At 25.4% G+C, this 22882-nt stretch overlaps 1 protein-coding gene across 6 annotated transcripts in view; it reads left to right on the forward strand.

Moving 5' to 3' along the window:
* Positions 1–7216: 7216 nt before the first annotated feature.
* LOC126908461 (uncharacterized) overlaps positions 7217–22882 on the forward strand; it is a 47197-nt gene continuing 31531 nt past the window's right edge. For 4 of the 6 annotated variants that reach the window (XM_050690544.1, XM_050690545.1, XM_050690548.1 and 1 more), the window contains exons 1-2: positions 7217–8105; positions 21106–21183. In XM_050690544.1, coding sequence (XP_050546501.1) covers positions 7235–8105; positions 21106–21183 — 949 coding nt within the window. In that variant the 5' untranslated portion in view covers positions 7217–7234. Of the gene's footprint in view, positions 8106–19196; positions 19501–21105; positions 21184–22882 lie in introns of those variants that run through there. The other 2 variants (XM_050690555.1, XM_050690547.1) reach the window with 2 other exon arrangements.

A 22882-nucleotide genomic window follows, 5' to 3' on the forward strand; every position in this document is an offset into this window, starting at 1 on the left:
CGTTACAATCATAATATGGGTTAACAGTGGGCTATCTTGTTTTTATCCACAATAATGGTTTTTAACCTTTTCGTTTAAGTTAACCAATACTTCTATTTGTATATTATATTCATTTTTTAGAAGGACATGGTTATTTTCAACCAAACAATTCCATTAAAGAATTTAGAGAAATATTTAATACGCACATACTGTTTAATTATATTATACTACACACGTTACGGTCATAAATCAATAATTAGTTCTTTTTAGATCAATGACATTGGTTACTTTTAAAATCACTCTTTACAGAGAAGAGATTTATGAGTAATACTTTTTTATTTTACTCTTATCTTAATATTAAGATAAATAATTTAGGTGTTGTATTAAATGGATATTTAAAATACACTATGCACTTAATATATGATAATAGTACAAAATTGATAATGTTTTTACATTTTTAACCCTCTGTCGTGTTTTCGTGCGACAATCGTGCCATATTTTTTGAAAAAAATATGGTAACTTTCTTAAATATCAGTATACTTGATTGAAGTGATCAATAACTTTAAGTTACACAATAAGACACAAGATTACTTAAGAGTCGGCCAACAAGAAATTGCATGACATTACTCTGTCTAGTATTGAAGATGTCGAGCATCTGTTTGCGGTACATGAGACGCTGAGCGCATTTATATACTTTGTAAATGCGGTATAAACGCCGCAAGGTGCACAGAAATGTAAGTATTTTTTCAACATGTATTTAGTAGTTTTCATACCGTTTATTACGGTATGAATCTAATAAATAATATCAGAAAAAAAAAATAACTGAAGGTTTTGTCAATATCATTGATGATAGAACATTGGAAAGAGTGAGCTCATATTTGGGGCTTTTCAAAATACATTTTACCTCTTCTCTCTGTTTGCAGAAAACTAAATGTCCAAACATATTAGAACATTCGAATTTGTTATTTATGAGGGTTACATAAAAATAATCAGATAAACACAGCTTACGAAAAATGCCATAAGAACATTTGAAAAAATCACTGCAGTTCAAAGACTGAATACAGTGCTTTGAAGACGACGATTCGTCATAATGACTGACTTTTCAACATAATCATATTTTATTTATAAGTTCACAGATAGTGTTTAAAAGTTATTGATAATTCAATTATATTTGCTTATCTTTGATGCGATCTAAAAAGCGATTCACTTTACTATGATGTGTTTTTAGCTTCAATGCGAAGCTGAGAAGGTATTAATTTTACTTAGATGTGTTTTTTTTTATGTCTGTCACTACTTTTTCTCAACTCTCATCGGATCGATTTTTCTAAATGATTCGTTAAAAGATCACAAATTGTACCTATTTGAAGACATTACCCTTAAAAATTGAAAATTTTTTCCTCGTTTCTGGTAAATGGTGGAAGTCTCACGACAAATTATGATTTTTTAAAATGGGTAAATTTCAACATTTTTTAAGTTTTTTTTCTAAAAATTGTCGTAACTTATTGAAAAATGAACGAATTAAAATATTTTTTTTTATAGAAACAATTAGATATTGCCTTTTCATTTAATATAATTTTTTGAAATTCTGACCCTAAACATGCTCACAGGAGAGGGGATTCAAAAGAGTAACTTTTCTTTTGTTGACTTTTCAACAAAAGTTAACTTAACTTTTGAAAATATTCCGGAAATACATCGTCCTTTAAAGAAATGTATAATTAAAGCTTATGTGTCATAATATAAATAAAAAAAAGAAAAAATGTTCCGAAGGCCTATCTTCTATGTGCAAATGGCTATCGTAGTTAAAAAAACATGCTATTTTTGTGTTTAAATATATATTTTTGTGATGTGCGGTAGATGCGTCAAATATAATTCGGTTTTATAAGCTCGTAGTATGAAGCTCGACGAAGCCCGCCCACCGAAAACTATTTTTGTTAATTCTATTTTTGAGGTGAAAAAAAATTCAGAGTTTGTTAGATTTTTATCTCATTTAGATTGATTAACTTCAATAAATGTCAGTGGCCCCATTACTATATTTTTTTGTGTCTGTCATAAATTAACTCTCACTTGATCAGTTTTAATGACCAATACGTTAAAAGAACATTTTAACATTATTGATTTTATAATCACATATATTATTATATGATATTATACAGGGTGTTCAGTAAGTCAGGAAACAGGTTTCTATTGTTCTCATTGTTTGTAACACTGAGAACAATAGATACCCGTTTCCTGACTTACTGAACACCCTGTATATATCATATAATAATCATCTTGTATCTTCACTTAACATAAACCACTTAGTTAATCGAAAAATAAAAATAGTATTAATAAATTTTTATTTGTTTAATTAATTCCAATGTTTCTTTCAATCATGAAGTATTTTTTATGTTCATCTCTTATACCTTATAATAATGGTGTTAACTTCAATTTCTTAAATGGAAATATACATAATTAACTAGCTTATTTAATAGATAATGATCTAGTTAAGAAAATGACTGGCGATATCAACTTTTGGATTAGTAATTTGGAAGTTATTGGCATACTTTTACCCGGGCTAGAAAGAAGTGTAAAATAGATAAAATAAGTATAAAAATAGCATCATCCTTAATTCCCTCTAATCCCTCTTCATCCCTAATCATTACTTTAAATTGTAAATAACTACTGAAATAGTGGTCTAAAAATTGTTATCGACCAATATATTTCTTGATTAGTTCATTATCTAATAAATAAGGTAGTTGATTTTGTGTATAAGAAAAATGTAAGCTGATACATGTATAAGGTATAAAAAATAAATATAAAATATTCTTTATGTTTGATAGATTAAGAAAAACATTAAACTAAAAGAATCTGAAAAAATTTATTTTTTGTATATGTTTTAAAAAAAGTTATAAAGATTTTTTTTAAATATAAAAAGCACTATAAAACTTTAAAAAAAAATTTTTAATCGTAAATGAAACTAAAATTTTACACATGATTTTTATTTTAGTTTATTTCGGTGCTTGAGTCTTTAAAAGATGTGTTTTTATTAATTAATTACATATTTACTTATTTTTGCTATAATATAGTAATGCATAAATATGGAAGCGCCTCTGTATCATATTATTATAGTTATAGAATGGTAAGAGTGTAGCTTGTCAGTAAGGAATTTTGATAACAGATAATATACATTATTTAGCGTTTCATTTATTATTTTATTAACAATTAATTAGCCCTAAAAATGAGCGCTTTATTAAATTTCATCCTTTTATTGTTAAAATTTGCCTTAAAACACAATCGATCGTGAAAAATTATTCATATTGTTTTCTTTTTTTTACGTGAAAAGTACGTGAATAGTGAAGTATAATATTGTAATAATGAAGATCAACATTAGAGATGAGTCGTTCGTGAACGAACGGATCGAATTGAACGGGTCAAAATAGCGAACGAAATGATTCAGATCGCCGAACCGTAATGATCCGGATCCTCCAAAAACTAATTTTTTCCGGTATAAATCACACTGAACCGATTCGATCGCTTACCAAATATCAATGATAACATATTCATATGTCATTTGCTTATACGACACATCCCTAATCCGAATCACGAATCGAGAACCGCAAAAGAATGAAAACTATACTGAATGTTCGATTCAATTGACTCAAAATATCTTTTAAATCGCGAACGGGTCTTTGAACCGGAATCGAATGAATCGGATTACTTAGGTGAACCATAATTCCCATCTCTAATCAACATGACGGCTCTTATCAGAATTATTAGTGAATTATATTGTAGGTGAATTATTTTTTCTATTAAATTATTATGTTTTTCCCTTTTATATTATTTGTTCAATGTCCTCTCATTATTAGAAAATATCTAGTTATTTTTTGTTACCACATAGGAAATTTAGTTATCATTTAAGTAATTGCTGATATTTAAGTCAAGCTGATTAAATTTTTTATTGTTAGCGTTTGTGCATTGTTATTTACAATTAAATTGACTTGTTATTATTGAAGTTTATAGCGTTGATATTTTGGAGTTATTGAAGTTAAGCCAGATGTCTAAAAAACAAGTTTATGAATTCATAAATCCAAAAGGGTCAAACTTATATTTTACTTTATTATTATTTATTGTTCTAATTTTGAAAATGTTACTTATTAATTAATTATTATAAAAAAATTGAATTATTTATTTAGTATTAAGACACACACTATATATACATATACACTTATACGTTTGAGCACTACATAGCTTACTGGTATTGGGTAGGCGACCCCTCCCACCTACAGTGATTCTATTACTGCACTACACACTAACAGATTGGTCAGTCTTGAAGTAGTATATCAAGAAGCCAGACCATCGGTAAAAAGGCGTAGTGGCCGGTTAAAGTATTTCACCAATTAATACTACCGGCTCGATCACCAGGCTTTAGACAATTACTAAGATAAACATTGTAAGAAACTAAACATAACAATTTTTTTTATAATAATAACTGTATATTTTAAATAATTTTAGTAATAAGAATTGTAAATAAAATAATACTAATAATTTGTAAAAAACTTTTTTTTATTATCAAAAGTAAAAAGTATTTTCATTTGATAGACAGAATTTTTCTTAATTTTAATACCCTTATTTCACTGGGAATATCAAAAATAGATTTTAATTTGCCATTTTTATAGAAATAAGATAAAAAAAAAATAACTTGTATGGTTAATTGTAACATAGCAAATAGTACTTTGAACTTTTTTATTTAAACATTCTACAAAAAAACATGAATCCTTTAAAATTATATTATATTATTTTAAAAGTTTTGATTGAAAATTATACCTATTTTCATTTAAAATTCCTATTTAAATAAACTAGGAAAAAATAATACCTATATTTTGTTTCTTATGTATTCGAATATTTTTTATTCAACCAAATGACATTTTTTTAGCATAAACTATTAAAAATTTGATAAAAAATTATAAACCTTCGAGCTAGGATATCTCTATGTAAATTATTTGTTTCATTAAATATATGAGATAGTACCATAAAAATTTGGTTGAACAATATGTTGAGTGGAGTGAGAAAAATTTTTTTTATGGACCCATGGCTCCCATTGTTTTATAATATCAATATAATTTTTTAAAATAAATAAATTGACTATTGACTATTTGTGTACTAAAACATATTACATTTCATATATTAAGATTCAAATATGATTTTCACTAATATAAATTTATCTTCAAGCCCCAATAATAAGTAATAAAAAATACTTTTTTTTATAAAAATTAACATAAATCATAAAAACACTTGAATAAAACTTATACTTAAATGTTATTTACTTGAACAAAAATATTATAAAAAATAAATTAACCATGTTCAAATACAATATAATAACTGAGGTATATGAAAAAAAAAACCAGCATAGTGGGGTCGCGGCACAGTGTAGATGTGGCATAGTTGGGTCCAGTATAGATGATATCTGACTGTGATTAAAATAACTATCATAAACGATAACGTGCGGCTGAGAGAAACACGGTACCGTGTCAAAATAAATGAAAGCCATAAAAAATCGCAGCATAGTGGAGTCGAAACACAGTGGTGATGTGGTATAGTTGGGCCAATTATAATAATATCTGACAGTGATTAAAATCACTATCATAAAAAACGCTTCGATGCAAATCTTTAGATAGTGTTTAATTTTAACAAATTAATGCATTATTCCAAAAGCTACATGATCTCCGATTTCCATGTTTATATTCTAGTTACAAGTTTTATAATTTATAAATGTAATAAATGAATAAATAAATAAATAAATAAATGTATATATATATATATATATATTAGCATTGTAAAATTAAAAATATAAAAAGAATTTTTTTACAAAAATCTCATTTTTTTAAATTAAATTTGATGTTCGATTTCACCATGAAAACAAAATAAAGTCCGAATTTTTTTTTTTCATAATAAAGTATATTACATAAGCTTTAATTTAAGATATATATAAAAGTTTCAGGCTTACCGGAACACTTTCAAAAGTTAAGTTGAAAAAGTTATCATTTTAAATCCCCTCCTGTAATTTATCTAATAATTTTTTCTCAATTTTTTTATAAATGACTTATTTATTGAGAAAAAAATGTATGCTTAAATAGCTAATTCTTTTTTCTCATTCGTTAAAAATAAAAATTATTATATTGAATTATAAATTTGCCAAGTTCAATAAACTTTTGATTATTTAGTAATTTTGAGTAAAAAATTACCGTTTCAAAGAGTTATCTATTTATTTATTTGCTCATTAAAGCTTATTCAATATTAACTGGACGCTTACATCATGAATTTAGTACAATTGTGCTTTTATTATTCATTTTGCTTCTATTCATTACTCATTAAATATAGTTCTAATCTCACTATCAGTACTCAAATTGCATATTTTAATAATTTGTTTAGTTTAAAATAAATAAAAAATTTAAAGTAATAACTAACATTACAAGTCATATAGTTTTGTATAGTATGGGGTATCAAATTAAATCGAGTATAGTCATATTAAATTGATGTCTTAAATTGATTCATTTTACACACAAATAAAATGTTTTCGGATTTTTTATAATTTTTCATGTTAGGTTTTTTCAATATCAGTGTTGATTTGTTTTTTATTTATAATGTTTTATAATCTCGTGCTGTGATATTTAATTCTGCATAGCTATGGTGTTATGTATAAGATTAATTCAGGTACAGGGTCTCGGTTAATATTGATATTTTATTAAATATAACTATTCATAATTCAGCGTCGACGTCTGAAATAAATAATTACAATTAATATGTGACTTATTTTATAGAATAAAATAAAATCCTCTTTGTAAATTAATAAATGTTTTTTTATATTATGAAACATAAAGTACAAAAGTATGTAAATATTAAAATTTGACTTCTGTATTGACCGATATCAAAGAAATTTACAAATTATACTATATAATCTCATTACAATGAATGTAATAAATCATCTATTAATAGATGATATACTGCGATGATCTTATGGGTAAAATTAATAACATGATCTAATCATATATTTAACTTAGCATTTTATTTGTTAAAACGTTCGATTTAATGTGTTATTAAAACATTTAGTTAAATTATTATTTTACAGTGTAATAAAAAGGATGTCACCGTTACGTTTTCTTTGTTNTCTAATCATATATTTAACTTAGCATTTTATTTGTTAAAACGTTCGATTTTTCAATTTAATGTGTTATTAAAACATTTAGTTAAATTATTATTTTACAGTGTAATAAAAAGGATGTCACCGTTACGTTTTCTTTGTTTCAATTTATTTTTAATTTGTATTCTCCTGTTTTCTGAAGCAGTTAATAATTGTAAAAAAAATGCGGAAGTGTTAATTAATTTTTTCGCCAATGAAGAATGGAAAAATTTGAAAGACGTGAAAAATGTTGATTTTTATACCAAATTTTTCTCCTTAGAAACAATCTATGAAAGTAAAATTGACTTATATAATTGCAATAATAAAGTACGAGCTGCTACTCTTGTACTTGGGTGTTCGTATGTTAAAGATTTGAAAGCTTTTTATTTTATATTTTACTATTTTATTATTAATTGTAAAAAACTGTACACCGAACAAAAGTATAAAACTTTAGGTGACGCTTGCATTAAAAAGCTATTGATAATAATGAATAAAATAAATTTGTTACTTAAAATAATGAAAGGAACGTTAAAAGCATTAGACATAATGCACACTAAACCATGGAAAGAAAATAAAGGACATGATTTATTATTCCTTGGTTTGCTTTCATTTTTACAAGAAAATCATGAAGTTTTAAAAAATACTCTTTTAATTGATGACGCATTGATCACAAACAAACTATTTGCACTTATAATTACTCTTTTAAATGAAAAGCAGTCTATAATTGAATATAAAAGTAGACATTGTAATTATATTCCTTATAATTTGAGCGAGATGTCGCAAAAATGGAATGAAGAATACAATATTTTAACTAAAAATGGCGACAAACTTCATTACTATGAATATTTAAGTAAAAAGTTACATGATATAATTAAGCAAATAATGGTTGAAAAATTTATCAACCTCGGTTTCAAATATGATTCAACAGTCCAAAAGATTGTTGTACCAATACCAGAACAATTAAATTCTGGTATAATCGATTTTTTTTATATATTAAGCTTTTTTAACTGATTAGAAGAATTATTTTAAATTTGACTTATTTTTAAATCATTAAGTATAGTTTTTTTTTAATAAAAAGTATATATACATAATTTTTATTTCAAAAGTGTAGCCCTTTTAAAAACATTAAAATTAAAAAAAATTAACTTATATTAGAATATATTTACTTTTTCTAATAAAAATTTAAAGAAGTTCATATTTAAGTGTTATTATGTACAAACTTTCCTACTATACATCAAATTTTGAACATTCTATTATGTATTTTTTTTATAATATTTTATGTTTTTCCATTAATGTAGGACTATTTAAAGATTTTGTAATATAAATTTTATTATTTGGGTATTTTGGTTATTTGGTTGCTCTATAATTTTTATTTGATAAATTAAAATACTTGAAAAAGAAGTTTGAAATCAAAAAAATCAAATTAATAGTAATTGTATGAAATTTTATTTTAAATAATAATGTTTAATTTCTTTTTTTATATGTAGATAATTCATCAAATTATATAATTACTGATGAGATTACTGCACTTATGCAAACTGAATCTAATGAGGACACCATTTTGAGTAAGCCTTTATATAGTGTGACTTGTTAAGAATTTAACTAGCATTTTTTAGTTAACTTTTATCATAAAAATGAATTTAATAATTTTTTTTATAATTGATTATCTATCTTCACCATTTTTGACTTTCCGTAATTACTCCTACAATCTGTTAAAGGAATTATAAATTAGTTCTGAGACACTCTGTGAACATACAGGGAAGCTCAGCATTCACTTACAACTTAAATAACTNAACATACAGGGAGGCTCAGCATTCACTTACAACTTAAATAACTTTTGATCTAGTTAATATTTTTACCGATTCTTTTAAAATTATAGTTATATGTTAGGTCTATAATAATTATAGACCTAAATTATGAGATATAATTTATATATTTACATTTTTTAAAAATATTATTTATTTTTAAAATATAAATAAAATGTAAAAAAAAATCCTGGATGGCTATTTTGTAGAATAGATTTTAAGAACAATTTTTGTAAAAAGTATCTTATTGATATTAATGTTATTTTGTACTATTAAATGGGTATAGTCAAAATGAAATTTTTAATATTAGATAACTTGTTTTTATTATTACTTTTCGAGTCGATATAATATTAAGTTATATGCGAGAGGGGTGCGCAGAAAAATGTTCAACTATTATTATCGATTAAAATTTATAACGAATTTGTATGTACAAACGGGTAACCGTTATACAGAATGATTTTTTTATTATAACCCACTCAATTATTTACAGAATAATAATAATTTAAACATTTTTTTTTTTTGATTATCTTAGTTACACATTATTCTTGAATTATTAACTATGTAATACTATTTAAGTTCATCCCGATTGCCTGATAAGGGTGTCAACTTTGTTATTTTAGAGGAGAACACATATTTTGAATTTAATAAAATGTTTGAATTTTTTATTTAATAGAAAATGACATTTGAACTTTTAGTATAACTTTATTAGATATAAGCATTTACAGTTTCAAATTTTTGAGTTAATATACATGTATAATACACAAGGGACTACAAATACAGGTAGCTTATTGGTTTTTATGACATTGTTGTCTCAGTCAATGATTATTTATTATTAATTATGACTATCAATAGATATCCTTTCCGTATTGTCAGTTAGTGTATTTATATATTCACAACAATGTGCCATACTACCATTAATAATAACAATGGTGTGTACCTTCTAATATCGATGTCATAAAAAAACAATTAGCTACCTGTATTTGTAATCCCTTGTGTATTATACATGTATATTAACTCAAACATTTTATTAAATTCAAAATATGTGTTCTCATTTAAAATAACAAAGTTGACACCCTTATCAGGCAATCGGGATGAACTTAAATAGTATTACATAGTTAATAATTCAAGAATTATGTGTAACTATGATAATAAAAAAAAAAACCCAGCACAGGGGGATCGCGGCACAATTATGCCATGGTATAGTTGGATCAAGTATAATGATATCTGACAGTGATTAAAATCACTATCAAAAATAAACGCTTCGATGCAAATCTTTAGATTGTGTTTAATTTTAAAAAAATTGGTGTATTATTCCAAAAGCTACATGATCTGCTAGTTTCTTATTAATATCATGATTAAGATAAAGTATGTCGAATGAAAAAGGGATTATTAAAAAATATTATTTCTCATAAAAAAATTGTGTTGATCCATACATTTTTCAATAAGTTATAGCATTATAAAGTTAAAAATATAAAATATAAAATCGAGAAATTTCCCACAATAATAGCATTCGGTAGCCATTTTCACCATGATGATAAAATAAAGTCCGAAATTTTTTTTTTTTCATAATAAAGTAAATTACATTAGCTTTAATTTAAGATATATATAAAAGTGTCAGACTTTCCGGAACACGTTCAAAATTTAAGTTGAAAAAGTAAATTTTTTATGAAAAAGTTGTCATTTTAAATCGCCTCCTGTAGGCAGGTAAAGGGTCAGATATAAAAAAAAAATATACCAAATGATAGGTAAAGGCATCATGCATCTATAAAAAAAAGAATTATATTGATTTGGTTATTTTTAAAAAAGTTATAGCAATTTTAAGTAAAAAAAATTGAAAAAATTTCAAAAATTAGCGATTTTTAAATTTGTAATTTTTTTGGAGGTTTCCCCCATTTACGGGGAACGAGGGAATTTTTTTCAATTTTTGAGGGTAATTTCTTCGACTAGATACGATTTGTGATCTTATGACGTATCGTTGAAAAAAATCGGTTCGGCGAGAGCTGAGAAAAAGTTGTAACAGACACAAAAAAAAAAAAACNTGAGTCCACAATATAGTAATAACTATTTTTAATAATTAGTCAGAATATATAGAGTTAAGGTTTGATTTGGGTTTGATATAAAATGGAAATTCAATAACGGTTCTATTAGAACTTAAAAATCACAATTAATATCACCATTCTTCATATAACAACATGATATCAATAATGTGCTGTGTACTAAAAAAATTTAAATTAAACTCAAAAAAATCCAATTCGACCAATCAGGTGCTTAACATAGTAACACATAAAAAATTATTAATGTAATTAAAAAAAATAATAAAAATTGATTGATAAACAAATAAAAAATTATATGGGCTTATTAATAAGTGCAACATATTTCAGGGTTTTTATATTTATATAGTGTTCAGTAAGCAAGTAAATGGGTTTTTATCGTGCTCATTGTTTGTAACAATTGACCTGTTTTCTTACTTACTGATCATTTTGTATATTTAAACCCGACAAAACAAATGCTGAACGAGAAATACTATTTTATATAACACTATTATAGTTATTTCTTAATAATATAACCATTTAGTTATGTTATATACTAATAGATTGACACATATTGCCAATTTACACATTTAAACAATACATAATTGTATAATTGTTTAGTTCTCATAAACAGTTTTAATTAACATTATCATTTTGATTATTTTTATAAAGCATTAGAAGTTCCGTCTAAAAATCCTAAGACGCCAGTATTAATCGACTTTTTAAATCAAGGTAAAATATCATATTCAATTAACAGAGTAAAATATATTAAAAATATGAAAAATCTGTGCTATTTCAAGTTTTCATATAAAAAAAATTTAATAAATATTGTATAATTGTTTAGTCCTCATAAATAATTTAAATTAACATTATTTTGAATATTCATCGTTTTGTAATGATAGTGAGCACTAATGAAGAATCAGTTCCGTCAGAAAACATTAGGACGCCAAAAATAGACATTTTTCAACAAGGTAAAATATTTAATTTTTAATTTATAACATGCTATGTACAAAAAAATTAAATTTAGGCTCAAAAATATGTTTGAACCAAGACCAACCAAGTGCTTAGCACAATATAAATGTTTAAGAGCTTTAGAAAGATGAAGAGGAAGAATAAAAAAGGAAATATTATTAAAAAAAAAATATAAGTTTATAGATAAACAAAGAAAAGGTAAATGGGGCTATTAACAAAAATAATCTAAGTGTTTGTATAAGGCAGCTAGACTGTAGGATGGCTAGTTGTGCACCGCACTAGAATGCCATTTTACCTTAAGCATGTTTAAATCGCTATTATTGAAGCAGGAATGGGTCATCTGGGGATGACGATTAACCGTACATTCAATAAATAACGAGAATAGACAATTATTTTGATAACCACATATATTAGAAATTCTAGAGAGTATCTTAAATCTAAGNTTAATAAAAATATTAATGAGAAATGTTTTATTTTTTCTTATTTATATTTATCAAGTTAAAAATTAAATTAAATTTTTATTTCTGTATGTTTTATTTATTTAATCATTTTATCCTCAAAAATTGTAGAAATTATTCAGTGTCTCGTAAACAGGAAAATAATTTTATGTGGTATAAATAATTGATAAATATATAAAATCAATAAATATATAAAAACTAAAAAATACCAAAGATAATGACATTAGCATATAATAAATGACAACCGGTGACTCTATTTCTATAGTTTCCTTATTGCATGGTATTTTAGTTTAAAGAAAGTATGTTGGATAAAAGAGATATATTAAATAATTAAAATTGATCACTTGTGGCTAATATTATTTAAAATTAAATCTGTATTAAAAATATTATTGATTTAAAGCTAAACAATATTACAAATATTTAACTCAAAATTTTTGGGATTTGCCTCTTGGGAGATTATGACTTCCATATACTATAAGTATGGTGAACCCAGAGCCTGAGATTTACTGGTGGAATATCTCAGGTAGACGATTCCAGTGATCTAACCAACTTTTGGAATCAGTAGTAAACTCTGTAAACCAACGGCCAAAAGGGCGGATGAATAACTACTAGTTACTAGTTATAGTAGGGCTATCACTTGTTTTGTAGATGAGAAATTACTTTCAAAGATCTACCATCGACCTTGAGAATGTAGAAGACTACAGGGAATCTACTGCATTAAAGATCTTTATGATATTTCTAACCGAGAAACTGTTACTAATTAAATGATGTACAAGAAAATGAAGAGAGACGTACTGATCATGGAAGTCGAACACCAAGATCCAACAGAAATAGATCTAAGGTTATTTAGGCCGTTATTCAACGAAAACCTTGTGGAAAGACTAAACAGGACTATTTTAGAATATAGATATATAATGCAAAGACAATGATTAAAATGGCGGGGCTGGAAGAAGTAAAAGATAAAATGAAGAAAGCCAAGTTAGACATATTTGGTATAAGTGAAACAAGATGGTCAGGAAATGGTAATTTCATATCTGAAGATTTTAGAATCATTCATAGTAGAAATAAGAAAAGTAGAAGAAACGGAGTGGCAGTGATATTACGAGGAAAGTGGAAAGACAATGAACTTAACTTGTACCACCTAAATGACAGATTTCTTAAGGTGAAAATAGAAGTAAAGCCTACAAACATTTACATTATACACTGACACGACTTACGTCGCAAAAATGTGGTCGACTCTGGTTTTGAGGGTAGAGACCCGTGGGCCGTTTATTAAATGAGCGACAACAGATTATTTTAACAAAAATAAAACAAACCGAAAAGATAAACACAGTAATAATAATCTTCGCATAATATCGCGGCACTTTCGCTGGCGTCGACGACGCGATGTCCGGCGTGATCCTTGGACGGCAAAATGGTTAGCAGCGTTGTAGGTGACGGTGCGCGGGTGCGGTTCGGTTGGTCGACGTTGTCGCTTTCACAACGGGAGGAAGACTCTCGCACCATTTGCGGCGGGTCGTCGTCGGCCGTGCGGCATTTGCTGGACTTTGCACCGTAGCGTATAACACGCGGTGTTGGTCAGTCAAATATTCATAGTAGGGCGACGGCTGATAAAGGTGGCACGAGTCGCGGGACATCGTGTATAACGAAGCGACGCGGGCCGTGTCAGCATTTCATTTTATTTTAAAATATCTTACAGGAGAAATAAACTGACTTTGATGAATATTATATAATTTAATTGACACAGACTAAAGTTCATAAGACATAAGAAATTAAACTTATTAAATTTCTTTTACTTTTTTTAAGTCGAAAACGTAATTTTTAAATTTGAATTAGCTTAAATTGCTAATATTATCATGCGACGAAAGCAACGAACAGTTGCCTTATCGATAACACTTGTGTCTTTTACGCTTATGGTACGAGGTTCGAATCCGCCTGTAGCAAACAATATAGTGCATTTTTATTGAGTTAGAAATAATTTTTCAAATGATTTGATTTTTATCTCATTAAGATTTAATAACTTCAATAAATGTCAAGGATCCCATCACTATTGTCTCCCCTCGTGAGAAGAAATTTCTTATTCATGTTAATACTATTTTACTATGTGGTTTTTTTTTTGTGGCTACGATTTATTTTGCCAACCCTCACTTGACCTACTTTTTTCAACGATACGTCAAATGATTACAATTCGTATTTAGTTGAAGATATTACCCTTTAAAATTGAAATAAATTCTTTATTCAAATAAAAAGTAACTTAACCAGCTTTTTCCATACAAACAATTAAAATCATTAATATCTAATATTTTAAAAGTATTTATTGTCGAATTAGATTTGATATCATAAAAGTATTCAAATTCAAAAGTAAATAATTTTACTAACTAATTTATTAATTTTTTAACTTTATTCGTGTGAGCTACTAACAGTCTATAGTATTCCGATTTTTTTTGTAACATGTTGCTATATAAATTATAAATTGAAAAAAAAAATTATTTTTAGTTTCTTTTGAATTTAACGATGAATTTTTACAATTATTTTTAAAATTTTAATTCGCTCAATTGAGTAGATTTTTTTAACAACTTTTTTTTTATTGATTATTTTAGTTAAAGTAGATCATTAAAATTAATTAAGTTCTGAATATTTCCATTGTAGAATATTTTTACACACCAAAAGTTAATTAGAAATTATTACAATGATTTATATTTAAGTGATATATTACGATAAAAATACAAAAAAAAATAGAGCTTTTCTGATAAATTTACTGTAAATAGTAATTATAAAATTTCCTGACTGCATATTAATCTTAACAATTTCATTTTTTTCTATTTAATAATGTCAATTTCAAACTTGCAAGTTGAGCTAAGAGTTATTGTAATAAATTCATTTTTTTTTTTATTATAAACTTTCACTTTAAAGGACGAAAAAAAGTAGGTTAAAAATTACTACTTTTAACATATTAAAAATCAATATCAATAATAATTTGAAAACAATACAATATAACAATTATAAAATATAAAACTTTATATTATATTTTTGAATCTAAGAATTACTAATCTGAATATAATTTAGGAAATAAATGATGTTGCTTTTGAAATTATCCATCAATTTCTTAGAATTAAACATTATCTACAGATTTGCATCGAAGCGTTATGATAATGATTTTAATCACTGTCAGATATCATTATACTTGACCCAACTATGCCACGTCCCCACTGTGCAACGATCCAACTGTGCTGGGTCGGGTTTTGTTACACTGATTCTGATGTAATATTTTTTATGCAAAACACTTATCGTGCCCAACGTAGCCCTACCGGAATCAGTGTCCTACTTATGATGACGGCCCGAAGAGGCATACGCGACGAAAGCGTGTAAGGCTCGTAGGGCCCCGGGTCTAGGGTGGAGTCCCAGCTAGGTGGAGCCTAGTTTCTAATTAAAGCATATTTATTGAATATGTAACTTATTAATCAAACATAAATATTTGTTATATTAATTAGAAGAATTTTGTTATTATTCAGGCGATATGTGAAACTTTAATTTCAAATTTGAAATCGGCTCAAAAATGAGTTTAGAAAAGTATATTTTGGTCTCGAATGAAAATACCATGCAGTCCAGTAAATTTATTTATAAATAACACACAATTTTTTTTTTATGTATCGCATCAAGACCTTCAACTTTTGTATACAATTGTTATCAAATTAATAACTACGGTAGTAAATAGCTGAGGAACTATTGAGTCGACTTAATTTTTTTTCTGTGGATAGGGGATAAGAATACTTCCACGGCACCCCGTCAGTCGTAAGAAGTGACTAATGACGTTGTGTCAGGTCGACAGCCGGCTGGAGAAGGCCTAAGGAATAAAGTGTTTGATACCATCCGGACAACTTGTGTGGATTAAGGTGTGGACAAGTAGTTGGGATTAAGGCAAGGAAGAAGAAGTAAATAGCTGAGGAAGTATTAAATATCGTCAATATTAGTATAATATAAGTTTTACCACAGTTGTAAGCAATTTTTAAATTCTTAAGCAATATAATAATGTTTATATGAAGAGAAAGTACAGGGAAAGCAAATTAATAATGGTGGGAAAAGAATATATAAATGGAAACATGAAAAGTATAGGGGATTGACGTTTTGACGAAGAAACGTCAAGTTAAGGGTCAGGACGTTTGGTGTGAGTAACTTTCTATTTTTTACGACTTAATTTATTTAGTGTTACATTTTTATACTACATTTTGACATTTTGTGTTTATTACGTTTCGTAAATAAAATAACTATTTAAAAACTTAAACTTGAGCGTAAATACTTTATATTCACCGTGCTGTTAAAATTTTGTGTGTGTGCGGCAAGAGTCGAGGTTGGATTGCTGATCCTTTAATCGATCTTAATAATTAGTGTGCGTGCTAGCTAGTTTTTAGACTTAACTGTCTTTTAGCAGGTATAGTGAAAAGGTAGTTGTGTTGGTGGCTATCGAAAAGTCACCTTTCAGTCTACTATTTTTGAGCTAAACCGTGGTGACGGGTCTAAACTCTACCCCTTTAGTCGTTAACTAATTGGAGGGTTTGGGGCTGATCAGTGTATCCAACGAAAGAACTCAAAAAGATCTAAAAACGACGAACTCGTCGTAAAAAACATAAGTTAATTTGTGTGCTACATTTTGTGTCTATATCGGGGTACTACCGACGTACGACACTGCTTTATAATTTTTTATAATTTCTTCGTAAAAATTACAATAATAAATTATTAATTATCAATTTCATACTATATTTAATTGATATAATAATTATTTATTCATTTATTACACTTATAAATCATAAAAGTTGTAATCAGGATACAAATAAGGGAATAGGAGATTAGTTCTTTAGGAATAATCCACCAATTTTTATAAATTAAACAGTATCTACAGATTTGCATCCAAGCGTTTTTTATGATAGTGATTTTAATCACTGTCACATTAAATCTATACTGGATCCAATTATGACACATCCACACTATAATGGTTTTTTTTTATTATAACTCACTTAATTAAAACAGAATCTTGGTGTACGCATTCCTACTCTTACCCTAAAACCTTCTGTTACTCCTTCTACGATTTTTACCTTTGTACAAGTGCTATCATAAAATTTATGATATAGATGATATTTAATATCATCTATTATATTAATTTACCTTTTCGGGAATCTTCGTATCATTAAAGACCACTTTAAAACCTCTCTCAGTATTCTATTATACGCTTTCTCTAAATCTATTTACAATCTATAACACATCTTTTTCTTCTTTCCTTAAACTTTTCTATTAGTTGCCTCACACAAAATAATGGGTTCATAAATCCAAATTAGTTTTTAAATACCGATATCTCAATTCTTATTCTCTTATCTATTAGCTTTTCCTCAAGTTTCATACTATGATCCATAAGCTCATTATCTTTATTATTTGTATTTTTAGAATATTACAAATCAGTAATAATTTTAAAAAAACTTTTTTTTATGTTTTTATTTATTCATTTTTTATGTTGTACTTATTTCATGATAATTAGTAATAATATCAATACTTAGAAGTGATAGAAAAAGTCTAATTTCAGATTTTAAAACAATGCGAAAAATTTGTTTAGAAAAACATCTTTTTGATTCCAATTAGAGTTAATAGTTTCTTTAGTTAAAAAAAATATATATAAATATAAATTAAAAACTACCATTCACTAAAACGCATATGCGATGTCAAAAAAACGCACTATATTACTTCAGGATACTCTATATATATTAAATATAATTATTCATCAATCGGAATATACATCTGAAATAGAAAATTACAATACATAGGATACTTATTTTACAAAATAAAATAACATCTTTAAAGTAAATTATTAAATACTATTTTATAAAATGTAAATTAAACTTCAAAACTATTTTAATATTAAAATTTGACTTCTGTATTGAAATAAATCGAAGAAACTTTCAAAATTATACTATTATAACATCATTACCATGAATATAATAAATTTTATGATAATATAATTATATATCCTGCGATGATCTAATAAGTAAAATGAATAATATACATATGCATATAATAAAATTTTATATTTAACTTAAAATAGTGTGAGGTAAGATGTTTGATTTTTCATTTCAGTATGTTCTCAAAGTGTTCAGTATAATAATTATTTTACAATTTAATAAGAAAAATGTCGCCAATACGATTTCTTTGTTTCAGTTTATTTTTAATTTGTATTCTCGAGTTTACTGAAGCAGTTACCAATAGTAAAAAAAATGCCGAAGTGTTAACCAATCTTTTAGCTAATGATAAGTGGAAAAATTTGAAAGACGTGAAAAAAGTTTTTTTTTATTGCAATGTTTTCACTTTAGAAACAATCTATGAAAGTTGTATTGACTCATTTAATTGCAATAATAAAGTACGAGCTGCTACACTGGTACTTGGTTGTTCGTACGTTAAAGATTTGAAGACATTTTATTATATGTTTTCACATTTTAATTGTTACTGTAAAGCAGTATACGACCTACAAAATCTCGAAACTTATGCTTATGATTGTACTAAAAAGTTATTGAAATTAATAAATAAATTATATTCATTGCTTAAAATAATGCAAGGAGCATTAAATGCTTTAGACATATTACATACTAATTCCTGGGACATAAGTAAAACACATGATTTTTTATTCATTCGTTTACTTTCTGATTTACAAAATAACCATGAAGATTTAAAGAATTACATTCACTTAAATCATCATTCAATAGTTACACAAGAATCCTTAAAAACTATAGCTACTTTTTTAGAAGATAAGCNTTTAAATGATTATTCTATGATTACTGAAGAAATATTAAAAACTATAAATACTTTTTTAAAAAATAAGCTGTTTATAATTAATAAACGGAGCACACATTGTAAATATAATCCTTATAATTTGTATGAGATGTGGCAAGAATTGACTATAGAATATAAAACTATAACTAATGAACTTGTTTTCTTTGAATATTTCAATAAAAAGTTACATGAAAAAATTAAGCGTATCATGTTTGACAAATTTATTGACCTTGGTTTCAAATACGATTTATCAGCCCATTGTATTGTTGTACCAAATCAATTAAATTCTGGTTTGTTCAATATTTTTGAAAAAATTATACATTTTGAACTGAATTAAGAAAGTTTTTTAAATTTCGATTTTTCTAAACGATATGCCAAAAGACCACAAATTGTATCTAGTTGAATATATCACCCTCAAATATTGAAATTTTTTCTCTCATTCCCCATAAATGATAGAAAAAATCAAAAAAATTATGGTTTTTAAAATCTGGAAATTTCGGCATTTTTTCATTTTTGTTCTTAAAACTGCCATAAATTTTGAAGAATTATTGAATCATAATGATTTTTTTTATGTTAAAAGTTTAAGTATATCCCTTTTATTTGAGATATTTTTTTTGAAAATCTGACACTTTACCAGCTAATAGCAAGAAATTCAAAATAGCAACTTTTTTACAAAAGTCATTTGTTTTTCAACTTAATTTTTAAAAATCTTTTGGGAATACTGACAGTTATACTTAATCTGAAATTAAAGCTTATATAATATACTTTACTATGAAAATAAAAATTGTCCTGACAACCAATCTTCTACATGTAAATGGATGACGTAGTTAAGAAACATGATAATTTTGTGTCCATTTCAAATGGACTAGCTAAAATATTTAAGAATTTTGGTATTACTTTAGTAACATCTAGCAGTAATAATATAAGAGATTTATTAAGTAATCCTAAAGATAAGGTAGAAGAATGGGGGAAATCAGGCATTTATAAAATACAATTTGAAGGTTGAAATAAATGTTACGTAGGACAAACAAAAGAAATATAGGGGTCATGTGTAAAGAACACTTAAGAAACTTATTAAGTCAAAAAGTTGATAAATCTACGGTCGCTGACCATTTATTGACACATAATCACTTTATTAACACCATAAAACTAATTATAAACGTAAATAATTACAAAGAAATTAATATTAGGTTTAATAGAAATGTTTAAAATCAAAAAAAAAAATTAAATAATTGTGATCTTGGCCCATTGAAAAGTTCATTATTAAAATTGTGTTAACTGGCAAAATGTGATAATATTACTTAGTTATGACGTCACTAGGTGATAAGGTTGATAATGGTAACATTGTTTCCGAAATACATATCCACAACTTTTCAGAATTTTTTGAGGTTTTGAGTTTATTATTTTATAGTTTTTAAATTAATAATATTTTTAATATACGTTTAATTTTATTTGACACTATATTTCACCAGTATAAAATAGTTTAAGGAGTTTTATACTATTTATTTGTTTTTGGTAATTATAGGTTTATTTCGTTATTCTATAATGATTTATTTTAATAAATTAATTAATCTGAATAATAAACTGTAAATCAAAAATATCTAAAGAAAAGTATTTGTATAATTATAATAAAAATGTAATAATGTAATTAATATTATTTAAAATTAAAATTATATTTCAATTAAAATATTATATTTAGTACAAATACTATGTGTTTCACTATGTGTTATCCGTATGTATTTAGCGATGATAATGGTATTATTATTCCGAATTTTTGCATATTGAGTGAAATATTATTAATATTTTTTAGTGTTAAATTAATATAATTTTAAATTTAGATATTTGTATATGATTTCATTTTAATAATAATGATTCCTTTCTATTGATACTTTTAGATAATAATACAAATTATGGATTTACCGATGAGATGACTGCACTAATACAAAATGAATCTAAGGATGATACTAAACAAAGTAAGCTATTGTATAGATTCAGAGAGAATAATTTATCAAGAATCACTTAATTAATCGAAAAATAAAAATAATGTTTTCTTTTGTTTTTGGTTTTATTTATGTACATGTTTTTCAATTTATTAATCATAAATAGATATTTATGTTCATTTCTTATAAAATAATTTTCGATTAATTAAGTGGTTCAAGGTAAATCGTTAATTTCTAAAAATCGAATTTATGTCCTGATATATTATATTATTCAATTTTTTGTGATTGTTCATAATGATTCTTAGATGACGATATGTAGATTTGGTAAAATTTGTTAAATTTTTTGTAAAAATAATGCATTATAAAATCATACAACTCAAAGAAAATAACGTCGGAATGTATTTCTATTTTACAAGAAAAAGTATTCTTAAAAAGCGTCAATTTGATAGATGTTTCGGCTTGTTAAACATTCGGAAACATTTTTAAAAATTGAGTTAAAAAAATTATATTTGATCGTTGATGGTCTCTTTAATAATTTTATATTGAATATAAAAAATAAAAAAACGAAAATATCAACTGAAACTATTATTAAAATCGTACAAAATAATTATTTATTTTATTTAATTGCTTAAAAATCATTTTAGTATATAATAATTTTAAAATTTTGCAATTTGCAATTAATACTTGCTAATTATATTTGATAACAATTTGTAACTATAGCAATCAGTAATGAAGAATTAGAATTTCCGGTTGAAAATCATGGAATGCCAGAAACAATAAACTTCTTTCCAGGAGGTAAAATATTTTGTATATAATTTATTTTATAATTAAAATTTTATAGCATATTTTATAAAACAAAAATAAAAATATATAGATAAATAGAGGAAAATAATGTAAATTTTTTTTTCGTGATTATTATAAGTACAGTCCATTTGGGGTTTATATTTGAATTAGAATTTTCTTCAAATTTCGAAAAATAATTAATTAACCAAAATTATATTATGAACATTGTACATTATTGATTTCAAGTTCACATACATAATACATAATTATAACTAACATGATTTTGACTATTTGAATGTAAAAAACAAAAAGTTGAATATATCAACTGAAACTATTATTAAAATCATACAAAATAATTATTTATTTTATTTAATTGTTTAAAAATAATTTTAGTATATAATAATTCTTAAATTTTTTAATTCGCAATTTAATACATGCTAATTATATTTGATAACAATTTGTAATTATAGCAATCAACAATAAAGAATTAGAAATTCCGGCTGAAAATCCTAAAACGCCAGAATTAATCGACTTTTTTGAACAAGGTAAAAGGACTATTTGACGATTTGTAATAATAGTTTTTGTCTATTGTAAATACTTTATTAACATAATACTTTTATTGTTTATCTAGGATTGAACCCAGATGTGTCAACAGAAGACATTTTAGAACCACTAGACATTGATAAAAAAAAAATAACTATGTTTAATTTTTTATAAATAAACATTTTTATATATATATATATATTACATCATTAAATATAAAAACTATTGATAAATGTTCTATTTTTTTTTTATGTTTATATATATATCTCAATAAAATTTTAATTACATTTTGATTATCTATGTTGTATTTATTGATCCACAAAAGATTGTGGAAAGTGGACAAAAGCTTCATAAACTGCTAGATCCTTATTAATATCCTGATTAAAATAAAGTATGTCGAATGAAA

This window comes from Daktulosphaira vitifoliae, unplaced genomic scaffold (genome assembly GCF_025091365.1).
Source record: "Daktulosphaira vitifoliae isolate Bord-2020 unplaced genomic scaffold, ASM2509136v1 Scaffold_5, whole genome shotgun sequence".
In the NCBI taxonomy this organism is placed as follows: Eukaryota; Metazoa; Arthropoda; class Insecta; order Hemiptera; family Phylloxeridae; genus Daktulosphaira; species Daktulosphaira vitifoliae.